The sequence below is a fragment of the Triticum urartu genome, chromosome 6 (assembly GCF_003073215.2).
Source record: "Triticum urartu cultivar G1812 chromosome 6, Tu2.1, whole genome shotgun sequence".
In the NCBI taxonomy this organism is placed as follows: Eukaryota; Viridiplantae; Streptophyta; class Magnoliopsida; order Poales; family Poaceae; genus Triticum; species Triticum urartu.
This window is the reverse complement of record NC_053027.1, coordinates 572,376,293-572,390,372: the sequence shown is the minus strand read 5'-3', so window position 1 is coordinate 572,390,372 and position 14,080 is coordinate 572,376,293. Positions and strand designations below refer to the sequence as shown.

At 45.0% G+C, this 14,080-nt stretch overlaps 1 protein-coding gene across 1 annotated transcript; it reads left to right on the top strand.

Moving 5' to 3' along the window:
• The first annotated feature begins 8,328 nt into the window (after window positions 1-8,328).
• LOC125515621 (extended synaptotagmin-1-like) lies at window positions 8,329-13,521 on the top strand. The gene is made up of 8 exons (XM_048681132.1): window positions 8,329-9,244; window positions 9,727-9,968; window positions 10,807-10,825; window positions 11,354-11,616; window positions 12,129-12,238; window positions 12,336-12,434; window positions 12,605-13,037; window positions 13,141-13,521. Exons 1-8 carry the CDS (start codon window positions 8,472-8,474, stop codon window positions 13,227-13,229), a joined length of 2,028 nt encoding a protein of 675 aa, XP_048537089.1. The 5' UTR covers window positions 8,329-8,471; the 3' UTR covers window positions 13,230-13,521.
• The last annotated feature ends 559 nt before the right edge of the window (window positions 13,522-14,080 follow it).

The following is a 14,080-nucleotide window of genomic DNA, read 5'->3' as shown; positions in this document are numbered from 1 at the left end:
CAGTACTTTGCCATGCAGGAAGTGATCAATTTGCAAACTTTCTTCGTCAAGAGGAAACAGCTCATGCTGAAGGTGGGGATCGACTGGACCACCGTCTTGAGAAGAACCTCCCTAGCCGCACAGGCCATGTTTTGCTCTGACCAGCCCCACATTTTATCGCGGCATCTATCCACCATGTGTTCGAAAGTCCCACTGGTGATTTTTCCAATCGCTGTCGGGAGGCCCAAGTAACGTTCAGAGAAAGCTTCCACAAGAGATTGTTCCAGACTCTGTCGTAGGGGTTGTCCCGTATTGGCACTGAAGTAGATCGAACTTTTCTCCCGGTTCACTGCCTGTTTAGAACATTCAGCGTAAATCCGGAGAATCTCATTGAGCCTCTCTGTGCTTTGAGATTTTGCACTGAGGAAGATCAAGCTGTCGTCAGCAAATAATAGATGATTAACCCAAGGAGCATGGATACTCACCCTAATGCCTCTGTCCACGTACGCACCGCCAAAATTATTCAGGAGGGAGGTAAGGCCTTGAGCACATATTAAGAACAGATATGGTGACATGGGGCATCCTTGACGAAGCCCCCTCGAAGGAGTAAAATAAGGGAGAAGATCTCCATTTACCTTGATCGTGAACCGGACCGAAGTCACACACTTCATGATCAAACGAACAAAGTTATCACCGAAGCCCAGCCTGAGGAGCATTGCCTCGAGATAATGCCATTCCACTCTATCGTATGCTTTGAGCATGTCGAGCTTCGCCGCGCAACATGCGTTTTTGCCCTTCTTTCGCCTCTTGATAGCATGAATACTTTCGTACGCCACCAGTATGTTATCTGTGATCAACCGACCCGGGACAAAGGCGCTTTGTTCCTCTCCAATCACCTCGTCCAATATCCCTCGAACTTTATTTGCAATAGCTTTGACTGCAATCTTATAGAGAACAGGGCAAAGAGCAATCGGCCTGAACTGACAAATTTTTTGCGGATGTCGTACCTTGGGGATCAATGTAATGGAAGTGTCGTTCAGTCCCAAAGGTAGCTCTCATCCGTTCAGGAACTGCAGCACGGCCACTGTGATGTCCTCACCTAGGACCTCCCAATGCCGTTGGTAAAACCCCGCTGTGAACCCATCAACCCCCGGGGCCTTAGATGGCGCCATGTCAAACAGAGCCTTTTTTACTTCAGCCGCCACATAAGGTTTGTTGATATGATCGTTCATTTGCATGGTAACGCTGGGTTGCACACAATTCAATAACTCATCCATGGGGTGGAAGCCTTGAGTCTGATACAAGGCGTGATAAAAGTTGCTGATTTCCTCCTTCACCTCCTCCGGATCTTGCAAAATTTGGCCTTGTGAGTTTTCCAAAGAAGTGATACGATTAATCCTCTTACGGTGGGCGGCTTGAGCTTGGAAATAGCCGGTATTGCGGTCTCCCACCCGTAACCAAAGCACTCGCGACCTTTGCTTAAACCAGATCTCCTCTTGTCGCATGGCTTCTCGCAGTGGCGATGCTACAACGAGCTCCTCCTCTGTAGGCCCTCGGTCCATCGAGACGCTCCTTAAACGGTCTAGGCATTTTTGAAGGCTGCGGACTTTCTTTTGGAGATTTCCAAATTCTCGCTCACCCCAGGCTCCCAGATCTTTTTGCACTGTCCCCAGTGCTTCAACAACACCTTGTAACCCTCTCTGACCAGCACCAACTTGCCACAAATTGCGTACGAGCTGATCGTACTGGCTGTGAGATTGCCACACGTCTTCATATCTGAAGCTATGTTTTGCTCGAGGCCAACTATTGGTCAAACTTGTTCTGAGCTCGGCTACTATAAAACAATGGTCAGACTCCACACTGCTCACATGCTTGACGGAGGTGGACTGAAATAAATTCAGAAACCCCGCATTGGCAAGCGCACGATCCAACCGGGCTTTCACATTCGCGAGCCCCGGCTGTCTGTTATCCCATGTATAGGGTATACCTCTCCATCCCAAATCTTGGAAGGAACAGTCGTCAACCGCGTCCCGAAACGCCCTCATCTGGTATTCCGGCCGCGCATTAACACTGAAGTGCTCGTCCCCTTGCATTGTTTCATTAAAATCTCCCATGCAGATCCATGCATCATGCGGGACAGCAAAAAGCGTGCGAAGAAAACGCCAACTCTGATGCCAATTCTCCACTCGTGGCGCTCCATAGAAACCGGTGAAACGCCAAGTTTTATTATCCTGTTTGACAGATACATCAATATGTGATGGACTGAAATTCTTCATAGTAACATCAACATCTCTAGACCAAAACAGTCCGATGCCTCCACTAAGCCCGTCGCTATCGACGGCGAAACAACCAGAGAAGCCTAAAGTGAATTTCAGGTCTTCCACTCTTTTGCCCTTAATCTTTGTTTCCATTACGGACAGAAGGGCGGGTCCTTCTTGCTTCACAATCTTGCGAAGCTCTCGAACTGTCTGAGGGTTCCCAAGCCCTCGACAGTTCCAACTGATAGTGCTCATTGCGACGGGCAGCGCTGACTAGCAGTCGTTGCCGATGTTTCCGACGACGGTGGTGTCGGTTTCTTCTTTTTTGATTCTCTCTCTACAAAAACAGTTCCCAAATCCTCCGTCTCTCCCTCTGGAGCCACTCCCCGAAGAACATCCTCATTTTCAAGCCCTTCCCCTTTCTCCTTGATAGCCAGGGGAGCTGTCACCACCTTCCGATAGACTTGGTTCTGCGGCACTCCTTTCCTTTTGTTCATAGTAGGATTTTTGACAGGAGAGGTAACCTCAACCCCCTCTTTCTGCTTGGAACTTGACGAGCGTGACTCTCGCGTGCTGCGTTGCGTCTCTGGTTTCTCCTTCGTCGAGTTCTCACCAGAAAAACCTTTCTTCCGGTCCTCAGGCGCCCTAAGGCTTGCCTTGAAAGGGAGATCGCCATTCGCATCCCTTGTCCCTGGGGTGGGACAGAAGAGATCGGCATGGCCTAGTCGTCCACAAGAGAAACAGAAGTGGGGTATCTGTTCATACTCGATATCATAGCAGTCCACTTGATCTCTCTTGGTAGATTCAATGACAATCCATCTGCGGAGGGGTTTAAGCACATCAATGGTGACTCTTGCTCTTAGGAAACCCCCCACTGGATCAATCTGGGCGATGGTGGCGTGTTTGTCGATCTGGCGCGCTATCGCCAAGCCCCTTGTGTTATTCCTCAGGTTGTAAGGTAGATTAACTACCCTCACCCAGACTGCAACCGATCGAACTTGAGCTCGGACGGCTGCATGTGCTCTTCAAAGTACTCCAGGATCACCGCGTTTTTCTGATATGCTAAGGTGCGCCTTCCCAGACGCGGTCCCGATCTCGTTTGGAGTCGAACTCAGCAGCGAACATGTTCTCTCCTAGGGGCCGGAATTCTAGCCCCCTAGGGTTTCCCCATGCAGGGCGGAGAGCGTTGCAGATCGTTTGGATATGGAGGAGATTACGATGCAACACCTTCCCTGCAAGTAGCCACTTTGCCGGAGCATCATCGTTGGCGTCGTCGATCACCAGAGGTGTCGCCTCCTCCTCGGTGATGTCCAGCTTCCCGAGTGCCTCTTCCATCTGCGTCCGCGCGGAACGAGGGGAAAGGGCACCGCTCCGTTTCCATCCTTTGCCGGTGGTTGATGTCGCCATCGTCCACAAGCTTTTCGTTGCGGCCGCCGATGGATTCAGCGGCCGCCGTCGAAGATCCACCCAAACCCTAGTCGCCGCCAGGGGTATTAGGGTTTGATGGATCTGGAGTTTCCACGGGGTACATAGCTATTTATATTAGTATAGGAAAAGAAAACTACCCTGATACTATGAAACGTATTCGGTATTTGCCTTCCTAATAAAAGCAGGCACGAGCGATCGATCGAAGGCATTGTCTTTCCTTTTTTTTACCGACCGTATACTACTGTACTCGCTAGCCTAGGCGCTGAACGATTGCACGAACGGTTTTTTTTGTGTGTGTGTGTGTGGAAAAACGTACATCTCCATCCATCGAGAGACACGCACGTTGTATCGATCTCTGCTACTGTATTAGACTAAACATTATCTTCTCTAACCGCATTTCATCAAAGTATACATAATAAACCGAAGCAATTAGAGCCTCACGATCAGACTCACTTATTTGGATCTAACCATCAAGATAACGACTAACCATTACCAAAAGTACGTTTACCAATTTGAGGGGCGGACAAAAACTCTGCCATCAGTGAGCGGACTAAAAGGTTCATTCGGCAACCATGTAATCCCGCAAAAATGGAAACTGCTATACCTCCCCTCACATGCACACCTCTCACGGACAATCTCACGAACGTCCTCCCTGCCGCGTCAGTTCTCCCACGCCGCTAGCGCCCCTGCTCTTCTGGCTGCCGCCTCGTGTTCCTCCCTGTCGGACCACCGCCGTAGCAGCTCTCTCAGATCCAACACCAAGCTAGCGACGAAGGGCTTGGAGCTGGTCGTGAGTGCTCGAGGTCGGCTCCTTCTCCACAGCCATGCCCCGCCTCCGCATGCTCCTGCTCTTGTGACGACGCGGTCATTCTTCCACTAGACCACTACAACCCCACCACCTATGCGTTGGAAAATGCCCTAGAGGCAATAATTAGTATATTATTTATTTTCATGTTTATAATTAAATGTTTATACTCTATGCTATAACTGACATGGTTCTTGAATATGTGATTCAGAGGAAAACTCATATGCACATGTAGAGTTATAAACTGTAAAAATTGATTCCTGGTCTTGTCTCTAGAACTAGCTCAAGTGCTGCATGATGCTTATTAACAAAGCAAAAAACGTCAGATTCCTCAGTAGGGTGCCTTGCATGGCCGGAAGTACCAGGACAGAGCCTGCACGCACAAGTTAGTCCGATTCAGGCCTACAAAAAGTAATACCCTGCATCCTAGCTACTTCCTGTTGTTATTCATGGTGGGGCGCATGCTAGGGGTTACAATGATATGGATGAGATGGCTACCAGGAGTAGTTCTACGGGAGAGTAGATGGGATTGAGAGCCCCCATTAATTAGCCTCCTCTTATATACACGGTGGAGGCTTGGGTTTTATAAAGGGCGATGTGATAAAGGGCTGCCGTAAACAGTCGGGAAGTAGTCATTCTAAGGCTCCATAGGACTAACACACTAGAACGACAACCATCGCCGATGAAGAGAAGTGTAGATCGGAAGGATCCAACCTGAAGACACTCTGACGTAGATGAACGAAGATTTGATTCGAGATCCACCAAAGACAACCACCAACCGAATCATGTGGGGTCGGTCGGAGACACACCTCCACCCGCCGTCCAACAAATGCAAGACACATCACCAGAATGGGCCTAGGCGGGAGAGAACCTTATTCCATCTTCAGGGAGCCGCCGTCGAATCGTATTTCTGAGAAGGACACAAACGCTAGCAAAACTCAAAGAAACATATAACAATTGAGCCCTCTCGTTGGTAAGGGCCGAGATCCACCATGCCCCATGGCCACACAAGACGAGGTAGTCGGTGGTGTCGCTGACGAAAGGCAGAAGCCCTAGTCGCCTGCAGCTAGCTGGTAGTAAGCCTCTTCAATTACAACATGGTCTCGTTACGCTAACGTCACACATATTTTTGTCTTTTGTTTATATATTTTTAAGAAGATACATATATTATGAAAAAAAATAGTAAATGCAGTGTAAAATGTTCATCCCATTTTTAGAAAATGTTTCTCCAAATAACAAATGTACAAACATTTAAAAAAAGTTCAGATATGTACATGACAATTAAATTAAATGTTATACAATGAAACAAAAAAATTGTAATTCAAAATATTGTTTCGTACCATTCAAACAAAGTATGGTATATTTAGGAAAAAAAGTTCAGGTGTAATATTCGCATAGTTCATAAAAATGTTTCGTATCATACAGAAGAAAGTGTCAACATGTATTTGAAAATATGTTTAACTCCTATTCGAAAAAATGTTCCAAACAAGCATTTAAGAGATTGTGAAATCATGTATTTAAAAATGTGAAACATATATAAAAAAATGTTTAGATGTATACGAATTCAATGTGTATGAAAAAAGTAGACATGAAAACATATATTTTTCAAGAACATTAGGCGATGATGGCGGCGTGCCTTCGACTCGCTTCAGTCCTAGTAGTTGTACCTAGGTGGACTACAGATCTAGATGTAATTTTTATTATTTCTATTCTTCGTTATACTATCATGATTGAAAATGAATAGATTGGAAGTTTTTTTTACAAAAAAACCATGTTTTTGATAAGATTAAATGAGTACGACCAAAATGCACTTATGAAAATATAGACATTTCAGGAAATAATAAATAAGAAAAAAGAAACAAACAAAGAAAAAGATCCAAATAAATCCGAAAAAACAATGACAGTAAAAAAAACTGGAAAATGAAAAGAAGGAAACCGAGGAAAACAATAGACCCGGCGAAACCACATAGACCGGACACGGCGACCGAGAGAAAAACACGCTAATTGAGCCGGACCATACGTGTAGAGGCTAGAGGCGAGCCCTTCTTCCATGTCGCATTAAGCGACATATAGCTCAAGTAAAAGTTGCGTCCTCTGGCGAGCACTCTACTAGGCCGACCGATTTCTGTAACACCGTTTTTCTGCTCCCACCTATTTCATGGTTTGCTTCGTGTTTTCTTCATTTTTCATCTTTCCTTTTTTCCTTCGTTTTTTCGGTATACATTTTTTATTTTTCTCGTTTTTCTTTGTTTCATTCACGTTTTCTCTACCATTTTCTTTATCGATTTTTTTTCCTTTTGTGTTGTTTCATTACAATTCTAATTTTTACAGATACACCGTGCATTTTTTGTATACAATAGGAACATTTTTATACACTTTTAACATTTTTAAATAGATGACTAACAATTTTTATATTATATGTATTGATGTCTACTTTTTTTCCATACAATCTGGGAATTTTTTTATACATATTTAGCATGTTTTAATAATATTTTTTTACACTGCATTAACATTTTTAAAACTCACTGATTTTGAAATTTTTAAAGTTTTTTATTTTCTTGGAATATATGCATTGTGGAATATTTTCAACAATATGCACACAAAAAATGAACAAATAAAAAAAACAGAGAAGATAACAAACTGACCTAGACCAGCCCATAGTGACGGGAAGGCCAAAAATTGCTTCAGGTGAGACCTCCTTCCGGATCGTTATAAGTGACATATAGCCGCGCTCCCTGGGAGAAACCCATCAAACAGAAGGCCAGAAGGCTGGAAGAGGGGCACAACCCTTGTGTGGGGCCAACTATTAGGCTTCTCCAGGTGGCCTGTCCAACAATCTAAGATTGGCGGCATGCCCGACATCGCCTGCACACACACATGCAGTTGCATCACGAGGAGAAGATGGCGTGTACCAAGGTGCATCAGCAATGGTCTACAACACCATCGCCCACCCGAGAACCCTTGAAGCATTGGCACACAGAGAAGCCCTCTAGCACCCGATCTTTCCCTGTGGAACAAAATGATAGGTTCAGATTGTCTTAAGGTCGTTCAAAGCATGCAGGGGCCGTGCAAGAGCTTGCATAGTCATATCAGCTTTGATATTCAAGCTAAAGTACACAATAATGGATTGGTGTTCCATTATAAACGAAGAACATCAAATTCGGAAGCTTATAGTCTATCTTGCCTTTTAGTTTCTCTTCTAGTGGACGTCATGTATGGCTCATTCGACCTCCGGATGGTTTTTGTATGCCTGTAAACATTGTTAATCAGTACGAGGGTCATGAAAAATGAATTATGATGGCGAAACAAGCCAATGACCTTAGAGTTGCTAAGCAGCTCAGCTCCTGCTTACCCAGTAGTAGATACCAACTTTTAACAAACCATCTCTTTTTATATGCATACATACATCTCTTTTTATGAAACATCAATATGCATCAAAGTACATTATGTCTTTACAAGAAGTTGTAGTTTTATCCTTAAAAGAATAGGTTCTCCTATTGATTTTCCCGAAATACTCCAAATTTTCAAACAAATTCATAGGCCTTGTATTTCGATGAGTTCTGCATCTCAATCCTAACTAGCCTAATCTGTTGTCCCAGTAAATCCCTCTACTTTCGCAGATTCTTTTTATCTGCCATGTTATCTGTTTATAGTTGTGTGTGATACGATGAAAATTCTTTTAGGAAACGAAAATTCTCCTTAACATTTTGCTCAAATGCAGTAGGTAGTGTCAGAAATGCAAATTTTGCATCTACCAAAGAACTTGCAATCTTGTTCCAAGAAGAGACGATGATAGTAATAATTTTATTTTACCAGTAAAAAAAGGAAAGTTTTGCTGCTTCAGTGGTCAGCATAGCGGACAGGCAGAGGGAGTGGGGAAGCGCAAGCCTGACCGCTTCTCTCCGCAGCAGCATCCACCACTAGCTCTGAACCTCTCCGTCCCCTCCCATATCTTCTCCGGCGAGCCCCACGCCTCGCTCGCCGGATGTCGGTGGACCCCGATGCTGACCCCCTCCGCCGGCACCCCGCCGCCTCCTCCTCCCTTCTCCCTCTCTAGCCCCGCGCCAACCCCCACCTCCTCCTTTCTCCCCACCCACCGCCACCGCCGTCGCCGACGATGTCTCCCCGTCCCCAAAGCCGCCGCCTTTCCGCCCCGGCGCGCGGCAGCACCGCTCTCCGCCAACAACCTCCCCGCCCCCGAGCAGACCCCACCACCCACCTCCACCCCAACCCCCGCCTCCCCCGCGCGCCCCTCCCCGGCCTTCGCGGCGGGGGGCTACCGCGCCGGAGGCGAGGACCCGCTGGTGTCCAAGCTGCGGACCCAGCTGGGCGTCATCCACCCGCTGCCGGCCCCGCCGCCGCTCCCCTCCCTCCCGCGGTCCGTGCTGGGCCTCTTCGCGCTCTTCTTCTTCGTGGGCGCGGCCTTCGACAAGCTGCTCACCCTCCGCCGGCGCCGCCGCGCCGAGCGGGAGGTCCGGGTGAACGGGTCCTGGCCGCAGGTGCCCACCTCCGGCTTCTCGCTCTTCCTGGAGGAGAAGGACCTGCAGCGCAAGGAGTCCGTGGAGTGGGTCAACATGGTGCTGGGCAAGCTCTGGAAGGTCTACCGCCCCGGCATCGAGGGCTGGATCGTCGGCCTGCTCCAGCCCGTCATCGACAACCTCCAGAAGCCGGATTATGTCAACCGCGTTGAGATCCGGCAGTTCCACCTCGGCGAGGAGCCGCTCTCCGTCAGGAACGTCGAGCGCCGGACCTCACGCCGGGCCAACGACCTGCAGTGAGTATCCTCTTGCTAGTGTCTCCGAGAGTGCTTAAGCATAATTCAATCTGTAGTACTTGATTTGGATGGAAAATTTACTGTCACTAGAGCAATGGTAGGTAGGTTCATGCAGACATTGGTGTTAGAAACTATCCATTCAGTTTCAGACTTTCAGTGTAATTGACAGCACCAATTGGAGCAGAATAGGGAAATCTGTTGATTTATGATAATGATCATAGTTTTAGTTTTTTATTTAGGGAAACAGGGTGTATATTAGTCTGATATAATAATTAGTCTATGTGCAATATATCAGTTAAGATCAATAAGCAACTGTGTGATAGCTTTACAGATGTGGAAGCAGACTGCCTCATGTACTTGATTCATATTACTATGATGTGGGTCTTTCTGTTAGTCATTGCTGCGAGAATTGTGTTTGTCTTAGTGTTACCCTTTGGTAGAGAAAATAAGTTAGAATTAGTTAACCTCATTGTGTATTTCAGGTACCAAATCGGCATCCGTTATGCTGGTGATGCACGCATGGCATTGGCCCTCTCCTTGAAGTTCAGTGCCGTGCCAATCGTCGTGCCGGTCTGGGTTCGAGATTTTGATATCGATGGGGAGTTGTGGGTTAAGTTGAGGCTTATTCCGACAGAACCATGGGTGGGAGCTGTGTCTTGGGCATTTGTGTCGCTTCCGAAGATAAAGTTTGAGCTGTCACTGTTCCGTCTCTTCAATCTTATGGGTATGCAAATGCTTATTCAAACTTATTGTTCCCATTTGCAACTTATACCTAATTTCGTGCTACCTCTTAACAAATTTGACTTATTGAATGCAACATAGGCAGTAGGTATTAGAATTCGACAATTTTGGATTATTCAGTTACTTCTTAAGATTGGGGTGCGGGACATGTACATGTTAGACCAAGTGAACTGAAGATACTTCCTACACATACCTCTCTTCTCTGTTTTTTTTTAATGGAAGCTCTATTACCGCCTCTCTTCTAGGCATATGTATTCCCGCTGGCATTGAGATGGTTGAAAGAAAATGAGAGGATACTGTAGATTTTCTAGGTCTTAATTTTGTGAGTTTCTGCATCCAAAACAATGACAATATGTTACACTTTCTACTGCCAGAGACAGTTATATTGTGTTTTACTCTGTTCACAAATGCCCCCTCGGTCCCAAAATAAGTGTCTCAACTTTGTACTAAAGTACTAAGGTTGAGACACTTATTTTGGGACGGGGGGAGTATAAGATGTTTTGGATAGACTACATAAAGACTGAAATGAATGAACAGACACACTTTGGATAGACTACATAAAGACTGAAATGAATGAACAGACACACTTTGGATAGACTACATAAAGACTGAAATGAATGAACAGACACACTAAAATGCGTCTATAATAGTGGACGGAGAGATATTTGCTATTCATAAGCTCTTACTTGTACTCTGTTGGGTGATTGCTAGCCCATACCCTTTTCTGTATCCCTTTGATGAAATGACCAGCTATAGATTTGATTTTTATCTAACAATGTGCTAAAAAATCTTTGCATGTACATGGTGCTCGCCTCCTCCAGCAATTCCTGTTCTGTCAATGTAAGACCTATCATCCAAAATGTCTCTTCAGAATCATGATTACATAGTGTCGATTCTTTTTTGTTAGAAAATGGTATACTGGTGCAGCACTCAGGTCCCCAACTACATATTCACTCTGACCCCCTCACCCCTCCCCTCTGCTGCTTCCTTGTTAGTCTAGTTCTAGGAGGTTAAATACCCATCCTTGTGCACTTATTAGAGCATATAAAACACTTAATGTAAATTGGTTTGAGCTATCAATGTTACTTTTTATCCAAGCTTGCACTTAGCTAGTTACTATGATTTATTGTCTTTATGAATATTGGATAACAGATTTGTGAATCTGTTATCAGTCGGTGTTCAAATTTCCAGAAGATAGATGGTGTTCGAATTCAGTGGTGAATATACTTGATTGAAGTAGCATTACATTGCCTGATCATGTTTCTGGACAGTTCTGCAGTTATGCCAGATTTAACGCTTTCAGGCTCAGATATCATTTTTGTTGTACTGTTTGATACAAAGGTCTTACACCATGACTTCTGCTACTAGATTTCTCACGAAACTTCTAACGGAAGACCTGCCACGTCTCTTTGTCCGGCCAAAAAAGATTGTCCTTGATTTTGAGAAGGGGAGAGCTATGGGACCTGTTGCAGGAGATGTTGCAAGCGACATAATTCAAAATGTTGCAAGCGGTATAATGCAAGGGGTTGCAAGTGACTTAGTTCAAGATGTTCAAGATGGAAATAAGGACTTTGTCGGAGAGCTATCAGTGACACTAGTTGATGCTAGGAAGCTTAGCTTTGTCTTGTTCGGTAAGGACTCTCTGCTTCCACTTGTGTCTGATTTAGCATTTTTTTTATTAGGTTAGAGCTGACGTCCAATTCATTTCTGTATACCCAATGGTGTACCTTGTTGTGTCAGGCAAGAAAGTGCTCTAACAAATTTCCGCATTTAGAGTATGATAGGCCTTGGCAAACACTTGAGCCGGGTTTGAAAAAGACTCCCCACCTCCCACCCCCTCAAAGGCTGAAACAGTTAGCTCTGGCCCAGTTTATAGTGCTCCTAGGTTTTTCTGGTTTGGATTTTGTGCTCTGGTCCATATTAAAGCAGTGGTATACCGATGAAAGGTTCTTCACAGTCGAGTTTGTATTTCTATTGAGTCTATCTGTTTTCAAAAGCCGGCATCAATTAAATTAAATTAATTAAATTAAATGCATTGATTCAATCACACATAGGCTAAAAGAGGCATTAAAAACAGTTCATTTTTGTCACAAGACTCTGTTTCGTGTTGACAAAGCTTTGAGACACTTCATTTCACTTGCAGGGAAGACAGATCCATATGTTGCCATGATTCTTGGTGATCAAGTCATAAAGAGCAAGAAGAACAGCCAAACAACTGTGACTGGCCTGCCAGAAGAACCAATCTGGAATCAAGTAAAGCTCTGACGAACTTCTGTTTCACACTCTCTTGCTCTAACTGAAATATTTTCCATATCTATTGCCATGCTTATAAACACTCCACATGAAACAGGATTTTCATATGCTGGTCGTAAACCCTCGCAAACAAAAGTTGTGTATTCAAGTGAAGGACACGGTTGGTTTCACCGACATCACTATTGGCACTGGAGAGGTATGATTTGACCATCTACAGTTTTGTTTCTCCACTCTCACTATTTTGTTGCACACTCTGTCTGTTTATTTGCTTTCTGGTTCGACACACAGAGATTGGGATGATTTCAGCTAGATGGTTTTATAACTGAAAGTGAGATGAATTTCACTGTTCAAAAATATTCTTTTCAGGTTGATCTAAGCTCACTCAAAGACACAGTACCCACCGACAAGATTGTCACGTTATACGGAGGGTGGGGCTTCTTCGGAAAGCGGTCATCCGGCGAGGTCCTCCTCCGCCTCACATACAAAGCCTACGTCGAGGACGAAGAAGACGAGACGGTCAAAACCGAGTACGCCACGGGCTACATCTCAGACGAGGACACGCTAGACTTTGTCCAGCTCGACGGCACCAGGCGGGGCGATTTCAACGGCAACGAGAGGGAGACCTTCATGGACCTGCTGGCCGCGCTGCTCGTGAGCGAGGAGTTCCAGGGCATCGTGTCGTCAGCTGAGACCAAGAGCTCGAGAGGCGCCGAGAAGGCTGAGGTATCGCAAGCCAGTGATGTCGCCGTGCCCGCCGGTATCGCCGTAGCCACGGGCCCAGTGTCTAGTAACCCTGAAGGTAAACAATTTTTTTTAATGTTTTTCGGACCCATGAGGCTTTGTTATTTACTGTGTCATGAGCTGATTTGGAAGGATTTTCTTGTCTGCCTTTGGTGTCTCAGATAGGGCCCTGGTATGGCTTGCTGCCATAACCAGCGTGATGTTGCTCGTCTCCTCCAACATTGGTGGCTCCGGTTACTTTAACCCATAGAATGGTTATCTTCTGATCACACTTGATCCACCGAAGATGCGCCTACCCTTTTGCGATTTTCGCACTCGTTCGACGGAGGAGAAATTTTTGCATCGCTTTGACAATTGTATATTCCTTGTTATAGTAGAGTAATCAGAAAATGGCATGAACATTTTGGAGCTTACTGTTTTTTGGTTTTTTGTTTATGTATATCTTTTTTTTTGTATGGAAGAAAGAGACCATCTGTAATTCGTGATTGGTAACTGGGGCATGCTTGGTTATTATTTGTTAAATAGAATTAATTAGTTGTTAATTCGTTGGATTAATGTAACAGATGTCAATGGGGATGTAGCTCAAATGGTAGAGCACTTATGTTGCATCTTAATAGGCAGGGGGGTCGATACCTCCCATCTCCAATAATATATACTTTTTACATCTTGCTTTTATTAAGGATATTATTTTTATACCTTAAAAAAAAGAGTAAAAACAGTACGTATTGAGACGCAGCTTGGGCTTCTGCCTTCTTTACCTGGGCTGAAGGTGGAGGCTGGTCCACTTCCGAAAATAAAGTGTAATTCGACCTAAGGTGGAATTTGATTTGTTTATTTTTAGGTTGCTCACCACAACATTGGTTGACGTCTACAAGTTTCTCAAAAACCCCTAAAAAAGGTTTCTCAAAAAAAGAACCCTGCAACAACCAATAATACAGATATACAAAAACACAATGTAAATGCATATGAGACTATGAAAGATGATCGCAACAAGTCCTATGTAAAAATGTTTTCGGCTTAAAATGCATAAGAAAAACAACTTATGCAAGAAAATAAAGAATGCCTGTGCAAAAAATGCAAAAATACCAGGCGCGGACCCAT

Coding starts and splice junctions, on each gene's coding strand:
- LOC125515621 (XM_048681132.1), top strand. CDS start 8,472: ATGCTGACCCCCTCCGCCGGCACCCCGCCGCCTCCTCCTCCCTTCTCC. Junction 12,239..12,335: donor AAGAACCAATCTGGAATCAA/GTAAAGCTCTGA, acceptor CACATGAAACAG/GATTTTCATATGCTGGTCGT. Junction 12,435..12,604: donor TCACTATTGGCACTGGAGAG/GTATGATTTGAC, acceptor TATTCTTTTCAG/GTTGATCTAAGCTCACTCAA.